Below are 20294 nucleotides of genomic sequence, written 5' to 3'. Positions count from 1 at the left end.
ATTAGATTATTATGTCAAAAATTCAAACTACGGGTCAGTAACTGCATATTTTTAAAGCACTGTTAAAATGCTTATGAAAGCGCAGTGTATTTAACATATCTTTCAATTTTTGAAATAATCTAATCAGCTTGACCTAACAATTTTAACGCCATAATAAAACATCTGTATCACCATCACTCCATTGCCAAACTACCTGACATAGTTCAAAGAATCAAAGCACCTGAAGTTAGTGTTTCATTGATGTGTGTCTGGATCAAAGACATGATCAGACCTGCAAATCCAAACCACGCTAAAAGAACACATCAACAGCATAAATTTTATGCAGCTTTTAGTGTACTTCAGAAGAATGTTATCAACAAAACTTGACACCAAAGCATGGATAATTCTGTGGTTGAGGTTCTGATTGCATATATGCATCATTAGTCTAATAAAACATCTGCCATATACAATTTAAAGCAAGAAAAGTAATCAATGTTTCTTGAAGTTTTCAAGAATTTCATTTTGTATTATAGACTTGAGGAGCTGATTTGCCTATTCCAAAAAAGAAAAGCAGCTTGAACAGAGTGACGTTGCACTTTTTTTTTTATTTTCCATAGGAAGCAGAATATCTCATTCTGCAAGCATTGGATTGTATCAATAAAGGGAGATCCCAGCCCTCCTTAGTCACTTTGTTTTTCACTTTCTGGAAGGCCTTCATTTTCTGAGGATCAGCCTCCCAACGTATTTTTGAGCCTCAAGAACTTCCTGTTGCTCTGAACCATTAATCCACTCCCCCTGCTGCCAGCCTCTGATGTCTGTAATTCTAAGTACAGGGCAAGGTCCTTCTTGCCAAAAGCTGTATCTACATGATTGGTACCAGTCACAGAGTGCAAAATCCACTCCTAATGGTGTATCAAAAACTATATTAACTGACATCCAGTTCTCTTATCCACATCTCATTTGGACAAGATGTCACATTTTCCATCTTCCAGTTCCTGATAGTATTTCTTACTTTACAGCATTTTGGAAGACTATTAAGACTATTTGTCTCCATAAATTTACCTCCGGATGCTTGGGCATAATCCATTAAACCCTAACAATTTTTGTTTGAATAACGTTTTTAGAATCCTTTTGCTTTTGAGGGGTGATTTTGAGTAGCCATCTATTAGGACCTTGTGATTTAGCTCAGTAAAACAGTCAGATGAGATTCACTTAACTCATTCCTGAGATGAGGGGTCTATCTCAAGAAAAGTTTAACAGATCAGGTCTATACCTACTGAAGTTTAGAAGAAATATTGAAGGTCCTGAGAGGATTTGGTAAGGTAAATACCAGAAGGAAGTTTCCTCATGTGGGGACACAAGAACTAGAAACATTGTTTAAAAATAAGTGATCTCCCTCTTAGGACAGGTGAGGAGGATGTGTTTTTCCCTCTGTTGACCATTACACTGTGTGGATTTTTTTTCTCCCAGGAAGTAGAAGCTGAAACATTGAATTTATTCAAGGCTCCATTGGATAGATTTTTGATAGACAATGGATTCAAAGCTTATAAAGTGAATAGAGTGCACTTTAGACCACAATGAGATCAGCCATGATTTTACTGAATAGCAGAGAAGGCTTGAAGAGTCAACGGCCTACTCCTGCTCCTAGTCCTGCTATGTTAATGTCACACTTACAGGTTATGAGTGACTTTAGGATCTACAATACATTTACATCAATATGCACTGTTAGTAGGCCAGAGGGCTCTGTATTTCTGGGAGATTTTAATCAATAGCTTTTATTTCTATTTTATTGAATACAGCCAATGGAAGTGTTAGAATTCTGAAGCTCTTAAGCATTGGCATTGTCCAACTGCTTTAGGTATTCATTTACAGTACTAATTTAATTTTTTTCTGTGCATGAATTGTTAATGTGTTGGTCATCTACAATTGCAAAAACTTGAAATTAGGTCATTTTCATCTCAGTAACAAGCATCTGTATCCACCAATCCTATCCATTACTGAATAGACACTGTGTAAATACAAGCTGTGGTTCATGATTCAAATTTCTTCGAGAGCCCGTGTCCATATGTTCTAGCTTTGTTACAGAAAGTTACTGCATAGAGCTCTATTACTCAGGATGTTGTTTCCAATTGCTGAATAAATAAAGTTCTTGCAGAATTTATGAAAAACACTCTGGCTTGTCTTTACTTATCTTATACTAGGTCTGTCAAGCATTTTCAAGACCTTTCTAATATTCGTAATTGCTGTAACGTTTCTGACATCCTCTTGTTTAATGAGATGTGACACAATCTCTTAATTCTTACAAGTTTTATTACAGCTTTTCCAATACCACAAGCGTGCAACTCTAATTGTTTTGCAATTGGTAAATGTTGATGATCAGTTTGAAGAACTATACAATTTTGACTTGATTGGATTTTTTTTTTGGTTATTCTTATGGTGGCAAATTCAAAGTTCAAGTGGCAGAGACCTAGGATCAGGCCCCTATCTACCATAAATATTAAGTTATTTGTGGTTCAATCAAAACAATGAAAATAAAATACATGTTATAAGAGAGATTCAGTCTTGACCTTTATATTACCTGTAAGCATTTGCCAATACAGATTTTTTTTTTGTTTTTAATAGTTTTGATGTTGAGAATGGACCTTCTCCAGGCCGGAGTCCACTGGATCCTCAGGTCAGCCCTGGATCAGGACTTGTATTGCACACTAATTTCCCAAGCCACAGCCAACGACGAGAATCCTTTCTGTATCGCTCAGACAGTGATTATGAATTATCACCAAAATCTATGTCTAGGAATTCATCAATTGCAAGTGAAATGTAAGTAGGTTGGTAACTTCATAGCATTCAGAGCTGTTAACATTTGAACTTGATGCTTTTAGATGAAGTGCAACAATATAATGGGGGCAAAGTGTCGAAGATTAATATGTTCTAAAATTGTAACCTGATTTGTCAGCTGTTCTAACTGAGTTGGACTATGGATCCTCTGGGACTCTAGTTTCATCAGCTAAATTTAGATTAACTACTTTGAATGTCTTAGTCACTGAAGTAAGAAGCACTTTTTCCCATCAACATCCCCTGGACACAGACCAACACCAACACACCAACAAGAATTGTAGACATAACCTATTGTATAAACCAAACAGATGCAAAGCTTTGTACAAAACCTAATCTTTTGGAGTGAAAACAATTTAGAATAATTTTGTGGACCACCATTCATGTTTTAAGTATTGAAGCAAATTATATTATTTTCAATCATTTAAGAAAATACAATGGTAGATTAAGCCATCTTGATGTATTGACAATTGGATGCACAGATTCAGTTTCACAAAATGAAAAGACAGTGAAAATTTAGCACCTCTCAATTGCTATCTGTATCATTGTGAAGCTTGAACTTATAATCCTTTCTCTGTATGAGAAAGCTGAATTAAATACTTTCCTCTCTATCTTCATCTTTCTTTTCTTCTTCTCTTCCTTCCCCCCTGCCACTTTTTCCTTAGCCTGTATTTTGTATCTCCTCTGTTCTTTTCTTCCCAATCTTCATTTTCTCTCTTCTTTCTATTGATTCTATTAATCATTATTTTTCTCTGTTGTTTTGTTTGTATCCACTTTAAGATTGGCTACAGGTTTTTTTCTCTCTGATTTCTCTCAGTAGTCACTGAAAGAAAGCTAGATAACACAATAGATACAGGATTATCCCAGCATTTCTTGATCAAAAATAAGTGACTTATTCTTTACTTTCCACTTTGTTTAAAAAAAACTCCTTTCACTGTGTAGCAAGGGCAGTTAATAGCTGTTATGCTAATAGTCACATGACACCATGTTATTTTCCAAAAGGTTTATTTGAAATCACAACCTTTCAGAGCTCTGCTTCTTCAACCGGGACATGGGGTTGTACTGACTTCTGACTCAAATTATGTCAGATCTCATAGAACAGGGACCTAAGGAAAGAAGACTCTGATGGAATCCATGCACATTGTGTCTCTGTAAATAGTGCATATTGCTAATGAATATTCCTCAATTTGCACTTCTATGATGTCCAAACCTTATCTGTAAAATGCATCCAAAACGTAGTTGTGATATTTAAACACACTGTTGCTCAATGAATTGTCAATCATTCCAGATCCTTTAAAATATCAATTGCAATAACTGTGCAATTGATAAAACTGAACAGAGGGCCAGAGTGATAAGTAAAACAATATTTTCCCTGGTGCACAGTTGTTTATACACTAATAGAAATCTCTGCTCTCAGCCAAAAACATATAATAATGTTTTCTTTAATGAAATTGGACATCAATGATTGATTTTTCTTAAAAACTTTTATAAAACATTCTATTGTACATTATATTGGTTTTATATACAATGCATGGTGGATGACTGGGAAAACAAGTGCCATATATTGACATGCAGGATATGAGGGACCATGGTACAGGTGGATGGGAGGCATTATGTGATATGAATGGGCCATTGGGGGTGGGTCAAAGGGAAAGGGATTGAGGGTCTTACTATTGTTTTAACAAGGGTGTTGTCCCAGAAAGTACTTAGCATCTGTTGCAGTAAAGGGCTTTGGGAAAATCCTGAGGCTGTTTTTCCTTGGATAACAAGAGAAATGGCAGCAATTGCTATGTAGTCACTATGCAGAGAAGGACAAGAGAGCACTTGTAAAGTGTCAGTTAATTCTGAAGGGATGGCAGGTTTACTACCAACATGGTTCAACGATAATACATGGTGATCATGAATCAATTATTGATTGTTGTAAAAACCTATCTAGTTCACTGATATACTTTTAAGGCAGGAAAATTGCGATCCTTACCTGGCCTGGCCTACACATGACTCCAGACACACTGCATTATGGTGAATGCAGTGTGTCTGCAATGCACACTGAATTCTGAGGGACAAGATTTACATGTATTTGGAAAGGCAAGGACAGATTAGGGATAGTCAACATGGTTTTGTGCATGGGAAATCATGGGAAAACTTGACTGAGTTTTTTGAAGAAGTAACAAAGAGGATTGTTGAAGACAATCAATATTGATATATTTATTGTTGCCTATTAGGACTTCAGTAAGATGCTCTAACAAGGTTCCACGTGGTAGCCTGATTAACAAGGTCATACCACATGGTTAACTAGCCATTTGGATACAGAACTGGCTCAAAGGTAGGAGACAGAGGGGGGTGGTGGAGGATTGATTTTTTGACTGGACGTCTGTGACCAGCGGTGTGCTGGGTCCACTGCTTGTTTTTGTCATCTATATAAATGATTTGGATGTGAATGTAGGATGTATTAAAGTAAGTTTGCAGATGGCACCAAAGTTGGAGGTGTAGTGGACAATGAAGAAGGTTTATTGTACAGGATTGTTGAGAAGGTGTTTAGTACGCTTGCTTTTATTGGTCAGTATATTGAACATAGGAGTTGGGAGGTCATGTTGTGGCTGTACAGACATTGATTAGGCCATTTTTGGAATACTGCATTCAGTTCTAGTCTCCCTGCTGTAGGAAAGGTGCTGTTAAACTTGAAAGGGTTCAGAAAAGATTTATAAGGATGTTGCCAGGGGTGAAGCATTTGATCTATAGGGAGAGCTGAATAGGCTGGGGTTATTTTCCTTGGAACGTCATGGACTGAGGTGTGGCCTTATAGTAGTTTGTAAAATCATGGAGGACATGGATAGGGTGAATAGTCAAAATCTTTTCCTCAGGCTAAGGGAATCCAAAACTAGAGGACATAGCTTTAAGGTGAAAGGGGAAAGATTTAAAATGAATTTAAGGGGCAACTACCTCTGGCGCATATATGGAATGAGCTGCCAGAGGAAGTGGTGGAGGCTGGTACAATTACAACATTTAAAAGGCATCTGGATTGGTATTTGAATAGGTAAGGTTTAGAGGGATATGGGCCAAATGCTGGCAAATGGGAGTAGATTAATTTAGGATATCTGGTCGGCATGGACAGGTTGGGCCGAAGGATCTGTTTCCGTGCTGTACATCTCTACCACTCTGTGTCTCTAAGTCCAATGCTTTGCATTATAAGAAAAATATCTTCTTTGTGGCATCATCTAACTACACTACATGTTCAAATAACCATCTGCTAAAATCCTTATCCATGTCTTTGTAATCGTGATTCCAATATGCTTAGTTAGCATTCCACAATACCCCTCAGTAAACCTGTGGTTGCCAAAACTCTGCTGCCCACATCTTAACCCACATGATGTCCCATTTTACACATCAATTCTATGTTCAGTGACCTACATTGACTCTGGGATAAGCAATTCATTGATTTGTAAATTCTCTTCCTTGGTTTCAAATTGCTTGATGACCTTTTCCCTCATTCTGAAATCTTCTCCAACCCTCTTGAGATATCTGCATTCTTCCAGTCTGACCTTTTGGGCATCCTAAATTTTAATCATTTACACCACTCCTGTGTCTTTAGCTGCTAGAACCCTGAGCTTTGGTGATTATCCCCCCTGCCCCCAGAAAGAAAATCCCTCTACCCTGTCACTCTTTAAGATATTCCTTAAACCTTACCTCACTGACCAGCTTTTGGTTTTCTTCTTGATGTGTCATATGTGGCTCAGTATGAAATTGTACCTTTTGTAATCCTGTAAAGAGTTTCAAGACATTATGCAACGTTAAAGGCAATTTTAAAATGAAACATGTGTTTCTCATGTATTTAATATGGCAGTGTAAACTCAACTATAACACTCATCCTGATAAAAGGAACTGGTTAACTGTTTCAACACAAAATATAAATATTTGACTTGGTGAGTCTTGGAAGTTTCTGAATGTGTGGCAGAGTACTAATTTACAGCAGTATACATATTCAGGGTAATCATTCGGTTAACTCCCCTTTGCTAAAAAGACGTTGACTAATTCCAATGCTTTGCAGATCTGTATGTGGGAGAGAACTTAAGAAAACAAACAGGGAGTAAAGTAACTCTGCTGAAAGTTTTTACTCTTCCTTGTACTGGAGCATTTTACCAAAGGTTCAAGCAGCAGATCATCATCTTGGCTCAATCTAGATAATAAAGCCCAACAGGTGACTAAAGAAGGGAGAAGCAGAGGCATCTCAGTTGAGTCTGATCCAATTCTTGCCAAATGTCCAAGATCTCTCATACTGTACACAGGTTTCTTTGATTCTATAATTAGGGGGACAGTTTGCAAGCCGGATTGAAAGACACGCATGATGTGTTGCCTGCCCGGTGCCAGGATGCAGGACATCTCTGACTGGTTTGAAAGGATCTTGGAGTGGGAGGAGTAGGGTCCAGTTGTTGTGGTCCATGTTGGAACTAACAACATAGGCAAGGGTAGGATGGAGGGCCTGTTTGGGGATCATTGAGCACTAGGAATGAAATTAAGGAAGTCATAATCTCTGGATTACTGCCCAGGTCACATGCAAATTGGCTTAGGGACAAGAAAAGTAGGGAAGTAAACACATGGCTAAGGGAATGGTGTGGGAAAGAGGGGTTCCATTTCTTGGGGCATTTTGGAACCTGGGGAATCTGTACCGATGGGACGGTCTCCACCTGAACTGTTCAGAAACCCGTGTTGTAGCAAAAAGGGCAAATAAGGTGGTCAATAGGACTTTAAACTTGTGAGTTGGGGAGAAGGGAAAGGGAAAGCAACAGAAAGTATGGTGATAAAAGACAAGCAGCAGGTTAGCATGTATGCAGGAGGGTTTAAGTTCAAGGCAGACTATGAAAGAAGCAAAAATGAAGGATAACTCTGGAGATGTTAGTGATGTTGTGAATCATGATGGTAAGAAACTAGCATAAAGGCAATTTACCTGAATGCTTTTAGCATTTGTAACAAGATCGATAAGTTATCGGCGCAAATCATCGTGAACAAATATATTTCGGTCGCCATCATGGAGACATGGGTGCAGAATGGTCATGATGAGGAATTAAATATCCAGGGGTACCAGACTATTCGGAAGGAAAGACAGGAATGCAAGGGAGATGTTGTAGCTCTGATATTCTAGGACGACATCAAGGCAGTGCAGAGAGATGATATAGGTTCTATGAAGCATTTGAGTGGAAGTTAGGAATTCCAAGAAGAAAAAGTCACTGATAGGCATAGTCTATAGGTCACTGAATAATAACTTCACATTGGGGTGGGCAATAAACAAGAAAATAACTAATGCCTGCAAAAATAGTACAGCTATTATCATGGGGGATTTTAATTTTTAGTGCAGATTGGTCGAACCAACTCGGTCAGGGTAGCCTTGAGGAGGAATTCGTGATAGTTTTCTTGAACGGCATGTAATGGAACCAACTAGGAAGCAAGCTATTCTAGATCTGGTCCTGTGTCATGAGGCAGGAATAATTAATTACCTCATAGTTAGGGATCCTGTTAGAAGAAGTGATCACAGTATGGTTGAATTTAGAATACAGATGAAGAATGTGATGATAAAACCCAATACCAGGGTCCTGTGCTTGAATAAGGGGGACTATGATAGAATGAGGGAGGACCTGGCTAAAGTAGATTGGAAACTGACTTTATGGTGCGACAGTTGATGAGCAGTGGAGGACCTTCTAAGAAATCTTTCAAAGTGCTCAGCAAAAGTATTTTCCAGTGAGAAGGAAGGACTGTAAGAGGAGGGGTAAATTGCCATGGGTGTTCAAGGAAATAAGGCAGGCTATCAAAGTGAAAGAGAAGGCATACAAAGTGACCAACAACAGCAGGCATCTAGAAGATTGGGAAAACTTTAACGGTCAACAGAAAGCCACAAAAAGAGCTATAAAGAAAAGTAGGACAAGAATATGAGAAAAAAAACTAGCACAATATAAAGACAGATAGCAAAAGTTTCTAAAAATACATAAAACAAAGAAGAGTGGCTAGAGTAAACGTTGGCCCTTTTAGAGGATGAGAAGGGACAGTTAATTATGGGATATGATGAAATGGCTGAGGCATTGATCTTCACCATGAAGGATACTAATAACATGCCAGTAAGTGATGAAGAGACGAAGGTAGTGAGGATCTGGAAACAATCATTGTTACAGAGGAGCTAGTATTGGGTAAGATAATGGAGCTAAAGATAGCTATATCTCCTGGCCCTGATGGAATGCATCCCAGGGTACTAAAAGGGATGGCGGAAGAAATAGCAGCTGCACTGGCAGTAATTTTCCATACTTCGCTGTACTTTGGGGCAGTCCCAGCAGATTGGAAAACAGCAAATATGCCACTGTTTAAAAAGAGAAGTAGACAAAAAATGGGGAACAATTGGCCAGTGAGCTTAATCTTTGTAGTGGGGAAGATGCTTGAGTCTATTATCAAGGAAGAAATAGCAGGGCATCTCGAAATAAATGGTCCCATTGTATAGATGCAGCATGGGTTCACGAAGGGCAGGTCATGCTTCACAAATCTTTTCAAACTTTTTGAAGACCTTTCAAGCAAGGTGGACAATGGGGACGCAGTGGATTTCCCAAAGGCCTTTGACAAGGTGCCGCACATGAGGCTACTGCATAAGATAAGAATGCATGGTGTTAGGGGGTAGAGTATTAGGGTGGATAGAGGATTGACTGACAAGAAGCAAAGAGTGGGGATAAATGAGTGCCATTCTGGCTGGCAATCAGTGACTAATAGTGTGCCTCAGGGATTGTTGTTGAGACCACAATTATTTACAATTTGCTTAAATGATTTGGAGTTGGGGACCAAGTGTATGGTGTCAATATCTGCTGATGAGACTAAGATGAGTGGCAGAGCAAAGTGTGTAGAGGACTGTGAAACTTTGCAGAGGAACACAGATACATTGAGTGGGCAAAGGTCTGGCCAATGGAATACAATTTTGGTAGGAGTAACAGGAAAATAGATTATTACTTGAATGGTAAAAAGTTGCAGCATGCTGCTGTGCAGAGGAACCTGGGTGCCCTTGTGCATGAATCACAGAAGGTTGGTCTGCATGTACAACAAGTAATTAGGAAGGCAAATGGAGTTTTGTCCTTAATAAAAGCAAATTACTGCAGATGCTGGAATATGAAACCAAAAGAGAAAATACTGGAAAATCTCAGCAGGTCTGGCAGCATCTGCAAGGAGAGAAAAGAGCTAAAATTTCGATTCTAACTGACCCTTTGTCAAAGCTTTGATAAAGGGTCAGTTAGACTCGAAATGTCAGCTCTTTTCTCTCCTTACAGATGCTGCCAGACCTGCTGAGATTTTCCAGCATTTTCTCTTTTGGAGTTTTGTCCTTCATTGCTAAAGGAATTGAGTTTAAAAACAGAGGTAATGTTACAACTGTACAAGGTGCTGGTGAGGCCACGCCTGGACTAGTGTGTGCAGATTTGGACTCCTTACTTAAGAAAGGATGTACTGGCACTGGAGGGGGTGCAGAGAAGGTTCAGTAGGTTGATTCCGCAGTTGAGGAGGTTGGCTTATGAGGAGAGGCTGAGTAGACTAGGATTATATTCATTGGAATTCAGAAAAATGAGTGGGGGGCGAATCTAATAGAAACATATAAAATTATGGTAGGTGAAACTAGGACAAGAGGGCATGGCCTCAAGATTAGAGGAAGCATGTTTTGAACTGAACTGAGAAGGAACTTCTTTACCCTGAGAGTTGTTAATCTATGGAATTCCTTGCCTAGGGAAGTAGTTGAAGCTAGTTCAGTAATCGCTTTTAAAACTAAGGTAGATACTTTTGGGTAAGTGGAGCTGAGTCCCTGAAAAGATTAGCCATGATCTTATTGAGTGGTGGAGTGTACGTGAAGGGCCCAACAGCCTACTCCTACTGCTGCTAGTTCTTATGTTCTTAATTAGATTAGATTAGATTAGATTACATACAGTGTGGAAACAGGCCCTTCGGCCCAACAGGTCCACACCGCCCCGCCGAAGCGCAACCCACCCATACACCTACATTTACCCCTTACCTAACACTACGGGCAATTTAGCATGGCCAATTCACCTGACCTGCACATCTTTGGACTGTGGGAGGAAACCGGAGCACCCGGAGAAAACCCACGCAGACACGGGGAGAACGTGCAAACTCCACACAGTCAGTCGCCTGAGGCGGGAATTGAACCCAGGTCTCTGGCGCTGTGAGGCAGCAGTGCTAACCACTGTGCCACCGTGCCGCCCACAAATTATTAGTTTGTCTTTTCCAAAAAGACTTCAGGTGAAATTAACTAATTCAGTAAAGACCAAGAATCAAGGCTGGGGCCCTTTAGCTTTAATGAGTTAATGCTATACAGGAAATGGCGAATTTACCATTTGCAGTTTGAAGCTGTTACGTAATTTTAATGGAAGTCACTGCAGCAGATGATTTCCAGAGTGGATGAACAATAAATAAACAATAAAGTTAGTACTTCATTTGGATTTCACCAACCCTGAGACAGTACCCAAATATAAATAGTTTTCAACAAGCAGGCTTTGTCAGCAACTGCATTATCTTTGAAAACTATTGGCTTTTGCACTTTGGCAAATAGCAATGCAGACATTCTAGGTAATCCAGTGAACTGGAATTAATGTTGCAAATGGTGAAAGCAATGTATTACAAAGAACTCAAGCAACATAAACAGGTAATTTAACCCAATATGTTTATATGCATTACAAAGCCCTTCTTCTAACACTTTGATTTTTCCATGGAATATGGCCATTGCTGGTAAGACCTGCATTTGTTGCCCATCCCCAAATGCATGCACACTGAGTGCAAAGCATACCAAACACCTTCTTCACTATCCTATCTATTGCGACTCCACTTTCAAGGAGCTATGAACCTGCACTCCAAGGTCTCTTTGTTCAGCAGCACTCTGGTCAGAGTATTGAATACAGGAGTTGGGAGGTCATGTTGCAGCTGTAAAGGACATTGGTTAGGCCACTCGGAATATTGCATGCAATTCTGGTCTCCTTCCTATCAAGTTTTGAAACTTGAAAGGGTTCCTATCAAGTTTTGAAACTTGAAAGGGTTCAGAAAAGATTTACAAGGATGTTGCCAGGGTTGGAGGATTTGAGCTCTAGGAAGAGGCTGAACAGGCTGGGACTGTTTTCCCTGGAGCGTTGGAGGCTGAGGGGTGACCTTTATAGAGATTTACACAATCATGAGGGGCATGGATAGGATAAATAGAGTCTTTTCTCTGGGGCCAGGGAGTCCAGAACTAGAGGGCATAAGTTTAGGGTGAGAGGGGAAAGATATAAAAGAGACCTAAGGGGCAACCTTTTCACGCAGAGGGTGGTACATTTATGGAATGAGCTGCCAGAGGATGTTGTGGAGGCTGACACAATTGCAACATTTAAGAGGCATTTGGATGGGTATATGAATAGGAAGGGTTTGGAGGGAAATGGGCGGGATGCTGGCAGGTGGGGCTAGATTGGGTTGGGATATCTGGCCGGCATGGACAAGTTGGACCGAAGGGTCTGTTTTCGTGCTGTACATCTCTATTACTCAATGGCTTCCTAGGGCAGTTAAAAGTAAATTAAATTGCTGTGGGGCTGAAATCACATATACACCACAGCAGGTAAAGGTGACATTATACTTCCCTAAACAATAGTAATGAACCAGGTGGGTTTTCACGACAAAAGATATATTTTTCATGGTCACCATTAGAGGCACAAGTTACATTAACTGAAATCAAATTCCACCAGCTCCCAGAATGGATTTACATACATGTCACCCAGGGCACTAGGCTGGACCTATGGATTATTAATGCAGTGATATTACCACAAAACACTGTTTTTACCAAATATGCATGCTGTGGTTCACCTTATTTAAGGAAGAAATATATGGAGGCAGTTCAGGAAAGGTTTACTGGACTAATTCCACCTCAAGGTCCGAGATGGCCTCCTCCTTCCATGATCCTAACTTCCTTTCCCACGTGGTTGATGATGCTGTCCAGCGCATCTCCTCCACTTCACGCACCACTGCCCTTGAACTTCCCCCCCCCTCCCAACGCAACAAGGACTTGACTCCCGGTCCTCACCTTCCACCCCACCAACCTCCGCATACATCGCATCATCCTCCACTGCTTCCACCACCCCTATCAGCGGTCCAGAGAGACCATTCCCTCCGTGACTCCCTTGTCAGGTCCACAACCCCCACCAGCCCACACCCCACTCCTGGCACCTTTCCCTGCCACAGCAGGGAGTGCTAAACCTGCGCCCACACCACTCCCCTCACGTCTGTTCAAGGCCCCAAGGGATCCTTCCACAACAGTCAAAAATTTACCAATGTCATCCAATGCATCCGTTGCCTCCAATGTGGTCTCCTTTAGTCTGGGGAGACAGGACGCAAATTTGCAGATCATTTCAGAGAACATCTCTGGGACACCTGCACCCACCAACCCCACAGCCCTGTGGCTGAACACTTCAACTCCCCCTCCCATTCCGTCAAGGACCATGCAGTTCCTGGGCCGCCTCCACCTCCAAACTGTTACCACCCAACACCTGGAGGAAGAACGCCTCATATTCCACCTTGGGACCCTTCAACTACACAGGATAAATGTGAGTTTCAACAGCTTCATTATTTCCCCTCTCCCCACATTATCACAGTCCCAAGCCTCCAAATCGACACCACCCTCCTGACCTGTCTTCCTCACCTCCATCCACCTATAATTTTCTCAGCTACCTTGCACCCAACTCCACCCCCCACACATTTATCTCTTAGCCCCGGCCCACACGCCTCATTTCTGATGAAGGGCTTATGCCCAAAACGTCGATTCTCTTGCTCCTTGGATGCTGCCTGACCTTTTTTGGTTTCCCAGAAACACACACACAACTAATATTTGGAATGGGCAGATTGCCTTATGAACAAAGGCTACCCTGGCTAGCTGTGGATCAGAGGGAGTTCGGAAGAGTAATAGGTTACTTGATGAAAATACATAAAATTCTGAGGAGTCTTCACAGAATAGATATGTAAAGTGTTACTGTTTAAAAACCACCATTCACCCATTGAAAACAGAGATTAGGAATTTCTTTTCTCTAAGCTTTGGGAATCTTTGGAATAGTCTTCCTGAAAAAGTGGTGCAAGTGGAGACCTTAAATATTTTTTAAACAGATTCTTGTTAAGCAAAAGCTTTAAAGGTTATCTAGGGTAGGTGGGAATGTGGGGTTTAGATTACAATCAAATTAACCATTAATTTATTCAATGTGTGGAGCAAACTTGAGGAGCTGAATGGTTTAAGCCCGTTCCAGATTGATATGTTTGCATCAAAACATTCAAGTCTTCGACCTGAAGCATTAATTCTGATTCTAATATTGGCAAATCTGCTGAGAATTTCTTGTTTTAATTCAGAAAATCCCACATCTGCAGTCTTCTGCTTCTGGCTAATCAATATTTTAAAGTATTGATTATATTGACCACTGGGTGAAAGTCAGGGCTGCAGATGTTGGAGATCAGAGTCAAGATTAGAGTGGTGCTGGAAAAGTACAGCAGGTCAGGCAGTATCTGAAGAGCAGGAAAATCGACGTTTCAGGCAAAAGGCCTTTATCAGGAATCTATTTTGACTATGGATTATAATTCAACAGAAACTTGCCAAAAGCAGGAAATTTCCTGAAGATGCTTACTCATATTGGCATATAGTTCCATTGCTGTTGGCTTCTCTCTCATGTCTTGTCTGAATAGTCAATTGTCATGTGAGCTTTAACAATAAGGGTGTTGATCTTTTGACTATATGCTGTTGATTGAGAATCATGACTATCAGCCATGCATGTATTTAAATTGTCTTCATCCTTCTGTATGCTTCTAATCTCCCAATTTGTCATATGGGATAGCAAAGGAAAAACATACCCAGAAAGTCATCTGTTACTACCTGCAAGCCATTTGGCACAGAGGGGCATCCACATTCTAGCCCAGTTCTGTTCTCCCCAATCATCCAGACTTGCAAATGTCGCTAGATTATGTTTAAGAGCAAGAGCCCTGATTGATTTAATCACCATCCAAACTGAGGCAGTTGAGGCTATTTAGGTTACTTCCATCACTGCCTTATTTGCAACACACATTTGGATAGAACTCTTTTTCAATGCAAAGTAATGACACCGTGTACCAACCACTGAACCAGATGAAAAAAATCATGCAAGTCGGTTGTTCAGTTTCTGGGGCTTGATTTTCAACTAAACAGATGTTAATCTTTCAGAGCCAATAATAAATCTGTTCTAATTTTATTTACTGCCATTGCTAGTTTCCCCACTGCCAGTAAGCTCCACGTCAGAAAACTTGAGTGTCTCCATGGACATATACTGTGCCAGAAACACAAGCAGTATCAGCATTGAGAAAGAGCTGGAAGAGGAGTCCAGTTGGATTGAAAGAACAATTATAGTGTTCTTTTGCAAATTTGAAGTTTGCCCAATGTTACCTTTATACTACTCTGACATAATACTGCAGTTGCTACATTTATGACTATAAGAAAAGGCATTCAAGAGTATTCGGGATAATACAAGTTGCTGTTCATGTTGCACTTTGGTGCCAGAATTAAAGTGATTTCAAATCAAAAACATTTATTTAGTACAAGAGCAAATTACAACTAATCCTGGAAATCTGAAATAAAAACAGAAAATTCAGAAAGTACTTAGGTCAGTCAGCATCTGTGGAGAAATAAGCAGAATTAAAATTTCAGCTCGATCTTTTATCAAAACTGGATAAAGTTAGTGATGTAACTGGCTTTAAGAAAATAGAGGTGGGGAAGGAAGAGGAAATAAAAGGAATAGCTTATGTTTACATTGCAATTTTCATAACTACAGAATGCTGAAAATATCTAAAAGACAATGAAGTACTTTTGAGGTCTAGTCACTAAGATAGAAAATGTGGCACCAATTTATGCTAATCAAATCCCTAAAAAGAGCAATGTAATAATGACCTAATAATTTGCTGGTTCGTTCTTTCATGCAATGTGGGTGAAATGATTGTAACAAGGTTAGCCAGATGAATCTCTTAGAATATGAGCTCCCTGGACCAGGTTAACAGACCTAATCAGAGAGCCTTGGCTGACTGATATAAACAGAGTTATCAGGTTCTGCTCACTCTCAGAGCTGGCTTAAGGAAACTTAACCAGTGTCAAGTACTGTGCACGTGTAAATAAAAGGTGGCTTGATGATAGGATACTGATCTTTGAAGTTATTTTAGTGGGCGCTAATGGCAAGGCCCACAATTATTCCAAATTGCCCGAATGAAGCTGATGATGAACCACCTTCTGTATCCACTGCAGTTGATCTGGCACAGGGAAACCTTCTGTGCTGATACAGAGGGAGTTCCAGGATTTTGATCGAGTCACAAATGATGAAGCATGACTTCTAATATGGATGGAGTTATGAATGTTGGCCAAACTACCAGGGGTAATTCCAGTGCTCCTCTTCAAAATAGTGCCATGGGATCTCTTACATCATGCAACATGGCATTGGTTTAACATCTCATCCAGAAGACAAAAGCTGGCGCCTCTCAGAGTGTCAGAGTGCAGCATTCTCTATGTATTGCACAGGAATATCAAATTTTATATTTTTCTCATTTCCTGGGGTGGGATTTTAACCTGTACCTTTGTCTCAGACAGCTTATCCAATGCGACCTCCTTGTTAATTTTAAACTTTTCTCAGAATGGAATATCCTCCTCTGACCCAGTAATCTGGCAGTTTAAAAGAAATAGATGCAAAGAATTTATTTAACCATCAACAATGTCTCTTGCCTATAAGCATAAATTTCCTTTTCAGTCTCTAATTGACCCTACTGTTCCTTTTGCTGCCCTCTTATTATTGAAGTGCTTATAAGAGACTAAAGATTTAAAGGTATGGTTTGCGCTGACACAAATCAGCAACATGAAAGGAACAAAAATCTGATTCGATTCAAATTTATTTTAATTAGTTTGCCTCCGTTTTTGACTCTAATTCTCGCTTTCCATTACAGTGGTGTTGTAGATCAAATATTTGTTGCATATCACCAAAAAAAAATGTTTCTGACACAATATAGGAACAGTTTTGCAAAGGTGTCCACAAAATAAAACCAAGTGCAGATTTTTCAAATTTTCCCTTTTCAGTTAAATGTCTTGTTGCGTGAGATTCTTTTCACATGTAATCTTCATTCTTCACTTCATTGTTTATTCAAGTGAGCTCTTTGTCATCTTTCTCACAGAGTTGTGCATCAGCAGAGGAGGAAATGCTGGCCACTTAGATTTCATGCTGTTGGTGCCATATTTAAAGTCGAGAGTGTCGTGCTGGAAAAGCACAGAAGGTCAGGCAGCATCTGAGGAGCAGGAGAGTCATCAGGATGAAGGGCTGTTGCCTGAGATGTCAATTTTCCTGCTCATTGGATGCTGCCTGACCTGCTGTGCTTTTCTAGCACCATACTCTCGACTCTGATCTCCAGCATCTGTAGTCTGCACTTTCTCCTAGGTGCCATATTTAAAGTCTAGCTGCATACTTCATCAGATATTCCAAGCCAGGAACTGCACATTACGCTGTGTTGCTCCATCTCATTGTCCAGAAGGAAGCAAAGCTTACCTTTCCCTTGCAGAAGGGACCTGGAGGTCTTGATGGACAGGATGGTGAAGATGCTGACTATTTTTTTTCCCAGCTGATAACGTGGCTTCCTGTGGCAATCCGCCAGCCTGGACTGAAACAGAAGTCTGAGCTTAGTGCTGTATTCCAGATCAGGAGGGATGCCCAGCAATGCAGGAAGAGGGTTTGTTCTGTTTTTCAAATTTCAAAGGAATGCACTATTATTCAAGGTTGGAAGGTGTCGAGTGGGCAGTCATTGTCTGCATGTGATCATAATGTACTGTCTCCTGAGAAAAGCTGTACAAAGCACTGTCCCTCACAGATTCAATGCTGTCTTAGCAAATACTCGCTCATTTTAGGGCAACTTAGCAATATATGCACACTCCAAAACATTGAAGGGTCACCATTGATGGAATAGTTAGACAATTCCTCAGGATTACTCTTAACCTGTTGGCTGACATGAGAGATTTTACTGCACAATGCTTGGATATGATATCCAGACATAAGCATCAAATGTTGCCTGAGCTTAGTGTCAGTCTTAGTCACTGCTGCTTTCTCCCTAACATTCAGTAGAACTCATAATTAAAAGTGGGGTCAGCTGTAGATATCAAATGTACAAACAGAATACAAGAAATTTATTCAGCAACAGTAAAATTCAAGGAAAAAAACAAGGTCCACCTTTGTTGCACTCAGCAGAAGCTGCTGACAAGATTACCCACTGAATGTTAAACAGTTAAACAAATTCCAAATCAGTGCATTCATCCTGGAAGTAAGTTTCAATTAGTTTATCTCTGGCTTCTTGATTTGATGACACCACTCTGTCATACTGTCTTGGATGGTCTTCCTAATTAGTGTCCTGATCCTCATCCATATCTACATCCTCTGAAGATTACTGATCCCTAATTCCTCTGCATCAAGGGCAGCTTCAACTTTGTTGACTCTAGTTCTGAAGGCACAGCGTGCCACAATGGTAAGGGCGGCACAGTGGTTAGCACTGCTGCCTCACAGCACCAGAGACCTGGGTTCAATTAGCGCCTCAGGCAACTGACTGTGTGGAGTTTGCATGTTCTCCCCGTGTCTGTGTGGGTTTCCTCCGGGTGCTCCGGTTTCCTCCCACAGATCAAAAATGTGCAGGTTAGGTGAATTGACCATGCCAAATTGCCCATAGTGTTAGGTGAAGGGATAAATGTAAGGGAATGGGTCTGGGTGGGTTGCGCTTCGGCGGGTCGATGTGGGCTTGTTGGGCCGAAGGGCCTGTTTCCACACTAAGTAATCTAATCTAATCTAATATGGCACATCTTTTCTGCGAGTATTGCGAAGCCTTGCCAAATCAGTGCAGGCAATGAAACCTCATCTTGAGGCCTATGAGACGTCCCACTATGGCCTTTGTGTGAGCATTAACAGCATTGCATCTTCATTCCGCATCGGTCTGACAGTTTCATAAAGATGTCATAAGTCATGTTTGAATGGAGTAGTCCTTGTCTCGCAGCTGCCATACTTTTATTGCCTGAAAATCTTGAAACCAGGCAAAAACATCAGATCTCTAGTGTGTAGGAGTCTTGGATGCTTCCAGGATATCTGGTGCAGACAACCAGAATTTGGCATTATTGGTCATGTACAATTTTGAACAGTGTTGGAGTGGCAGTTTTTTTCTGTTGACAAAGTCTACACATGATAGGTCATTTTCAAAGCAATGTGGATGTAGTTGAAAGCAACTTGCACCTGGAGGAAGTCAACAAAAGTACAGAATCCTATTGCTCAAGATGCTTAACTCATCTCACTGAGGAATGATAAATAGCTGTTGTTCAGAAAAAATAGAATGTGTTATATCCCAGATGCATTTATTGGTCAAGGATTGGAAGATGCCACATCAATCTCTGGTTCCTCCTGGAAACAAGCCATTGGCATGAAAAATTGAGTGGATGCAAACATATTAAATGGGAGCATAGTCTGTTTGGCCTTTTGAGGTCTGTTCTGCCCTTCAGTAATATTGTGTCTTATCTAAATGTGTTTCAAGTTCTACTTTCCCATCTACTCCTGGGTAACCCTTGATTCCTTGGCCCAACAAGAATCTACCCCACCTTCACTGCCTTCTGAGGCAGAAAATACTTAAATCCCATAAAATTTAGTTTGAAGAAGGTTCAATTTATTTCTGCTTCAAAGGGGTGACTCGTAATTTTTAAAACAATGCCCATTAGTTCTGAAATTGTGTCCAAAAGGAAACATTCTTTCCATGTCTACTTGTCAAGATCATTCAGGACCTTCAATGAAAACATCTCCCACTCTTTTAGTGGAATCAAGCCCAGTCTGTCAAACCTGTCCTCATGAGACAGCCCATTCAATCTAGGTATTAATCTAATAGACCTCCTTTGAATCATCTCTAACACTTTTACATCCCTCATAGAGTCATAAAGATGTACAGCATGGAAACAGACCCTTCAGTCCAACCTGTCCATGCCGACCAGACATCCCAACCCAATCTAGTTCCACCTGCCAGAACCCGGCCCATATCCCTCCAAACCCTTCCTATTCATATACCCATCCAAATACCTTTTAAATGTTGCAATTGTACCAGCCTCCACCACATCCTTTGGCAGCTCATTCCAAACATGTACTACCCTCTGCGTGAAAAAGTTGTCCCTTAGGTCTCTTTTATATCTTTCCCCTCTCACCCTAAACCTATGCCCTCTAGTTCTGGACTCCCTGACCCCAGAGAAAAGACTTTGTCTATATATCCTATCCATGCCCCTCATAATTTTGTAACCCTCTATAAGGTCACCCCTCAGCCTCCGACGCTTCAGGGAAAATAGCTCCAGCCTGTTCAGCCTCTCCCTGTAGCTCAGATCCTCCAACCTTGGCAACATCCTTGGAAATCTTTTCTGAACCCTTTCAAGTTTCACAACATCTTTCCAATAGGAA

At 40.6% G+C, this 20294-nt stretch overlaps 1 protein-coding gene across 6 annotated transcripts in view; it reads left to right on the top strand.

Moving 5' to 3' along the window:
* pde4ba (phosphodiesterase 4B, cAMP-specific a) overlaps positions 1-20294 on the top strand; it is a 621169-nt gene that overhangs the window by 434359 nt on the left and 166516 nt on the right. For all 6 annotated transcript variants that reach the window (XM_043699425.1, XM_043699424.1, XM_043699422.1 and 3 more), the window contains one exon: positions 2602-2796. In XM_043699425.1, coding sequence (XP_043555360.1) covers positions 2602-2796 — 195 coding nt within the window. The remainder of the gene's footprint in view (positions 1-2601; positions 2797-20294) is intronic.

This window comes from Chiloscyllium plagiosum, chromosome 11, assembly GCF_004010195.1.
Source record: "Chiloscyllium plagiosum isolate BGI_BamShark_2017 chromosome 11, ASM401019v2, whole genome shotgun sequence".
Classification (NCBI taxonomy): domain Eukaryota; kingdom Metazoa; phylum Chordata; class Chondrichthyes; order Orectolobiformes; family Hemiscylliidae; genus Chiloscyllium; species Chiloscyllium plagiosum.
Note: the sequence above shows the minus strand (reverse complement) of the source record. Positions and strands in the feature narration are given on the sequence as shown.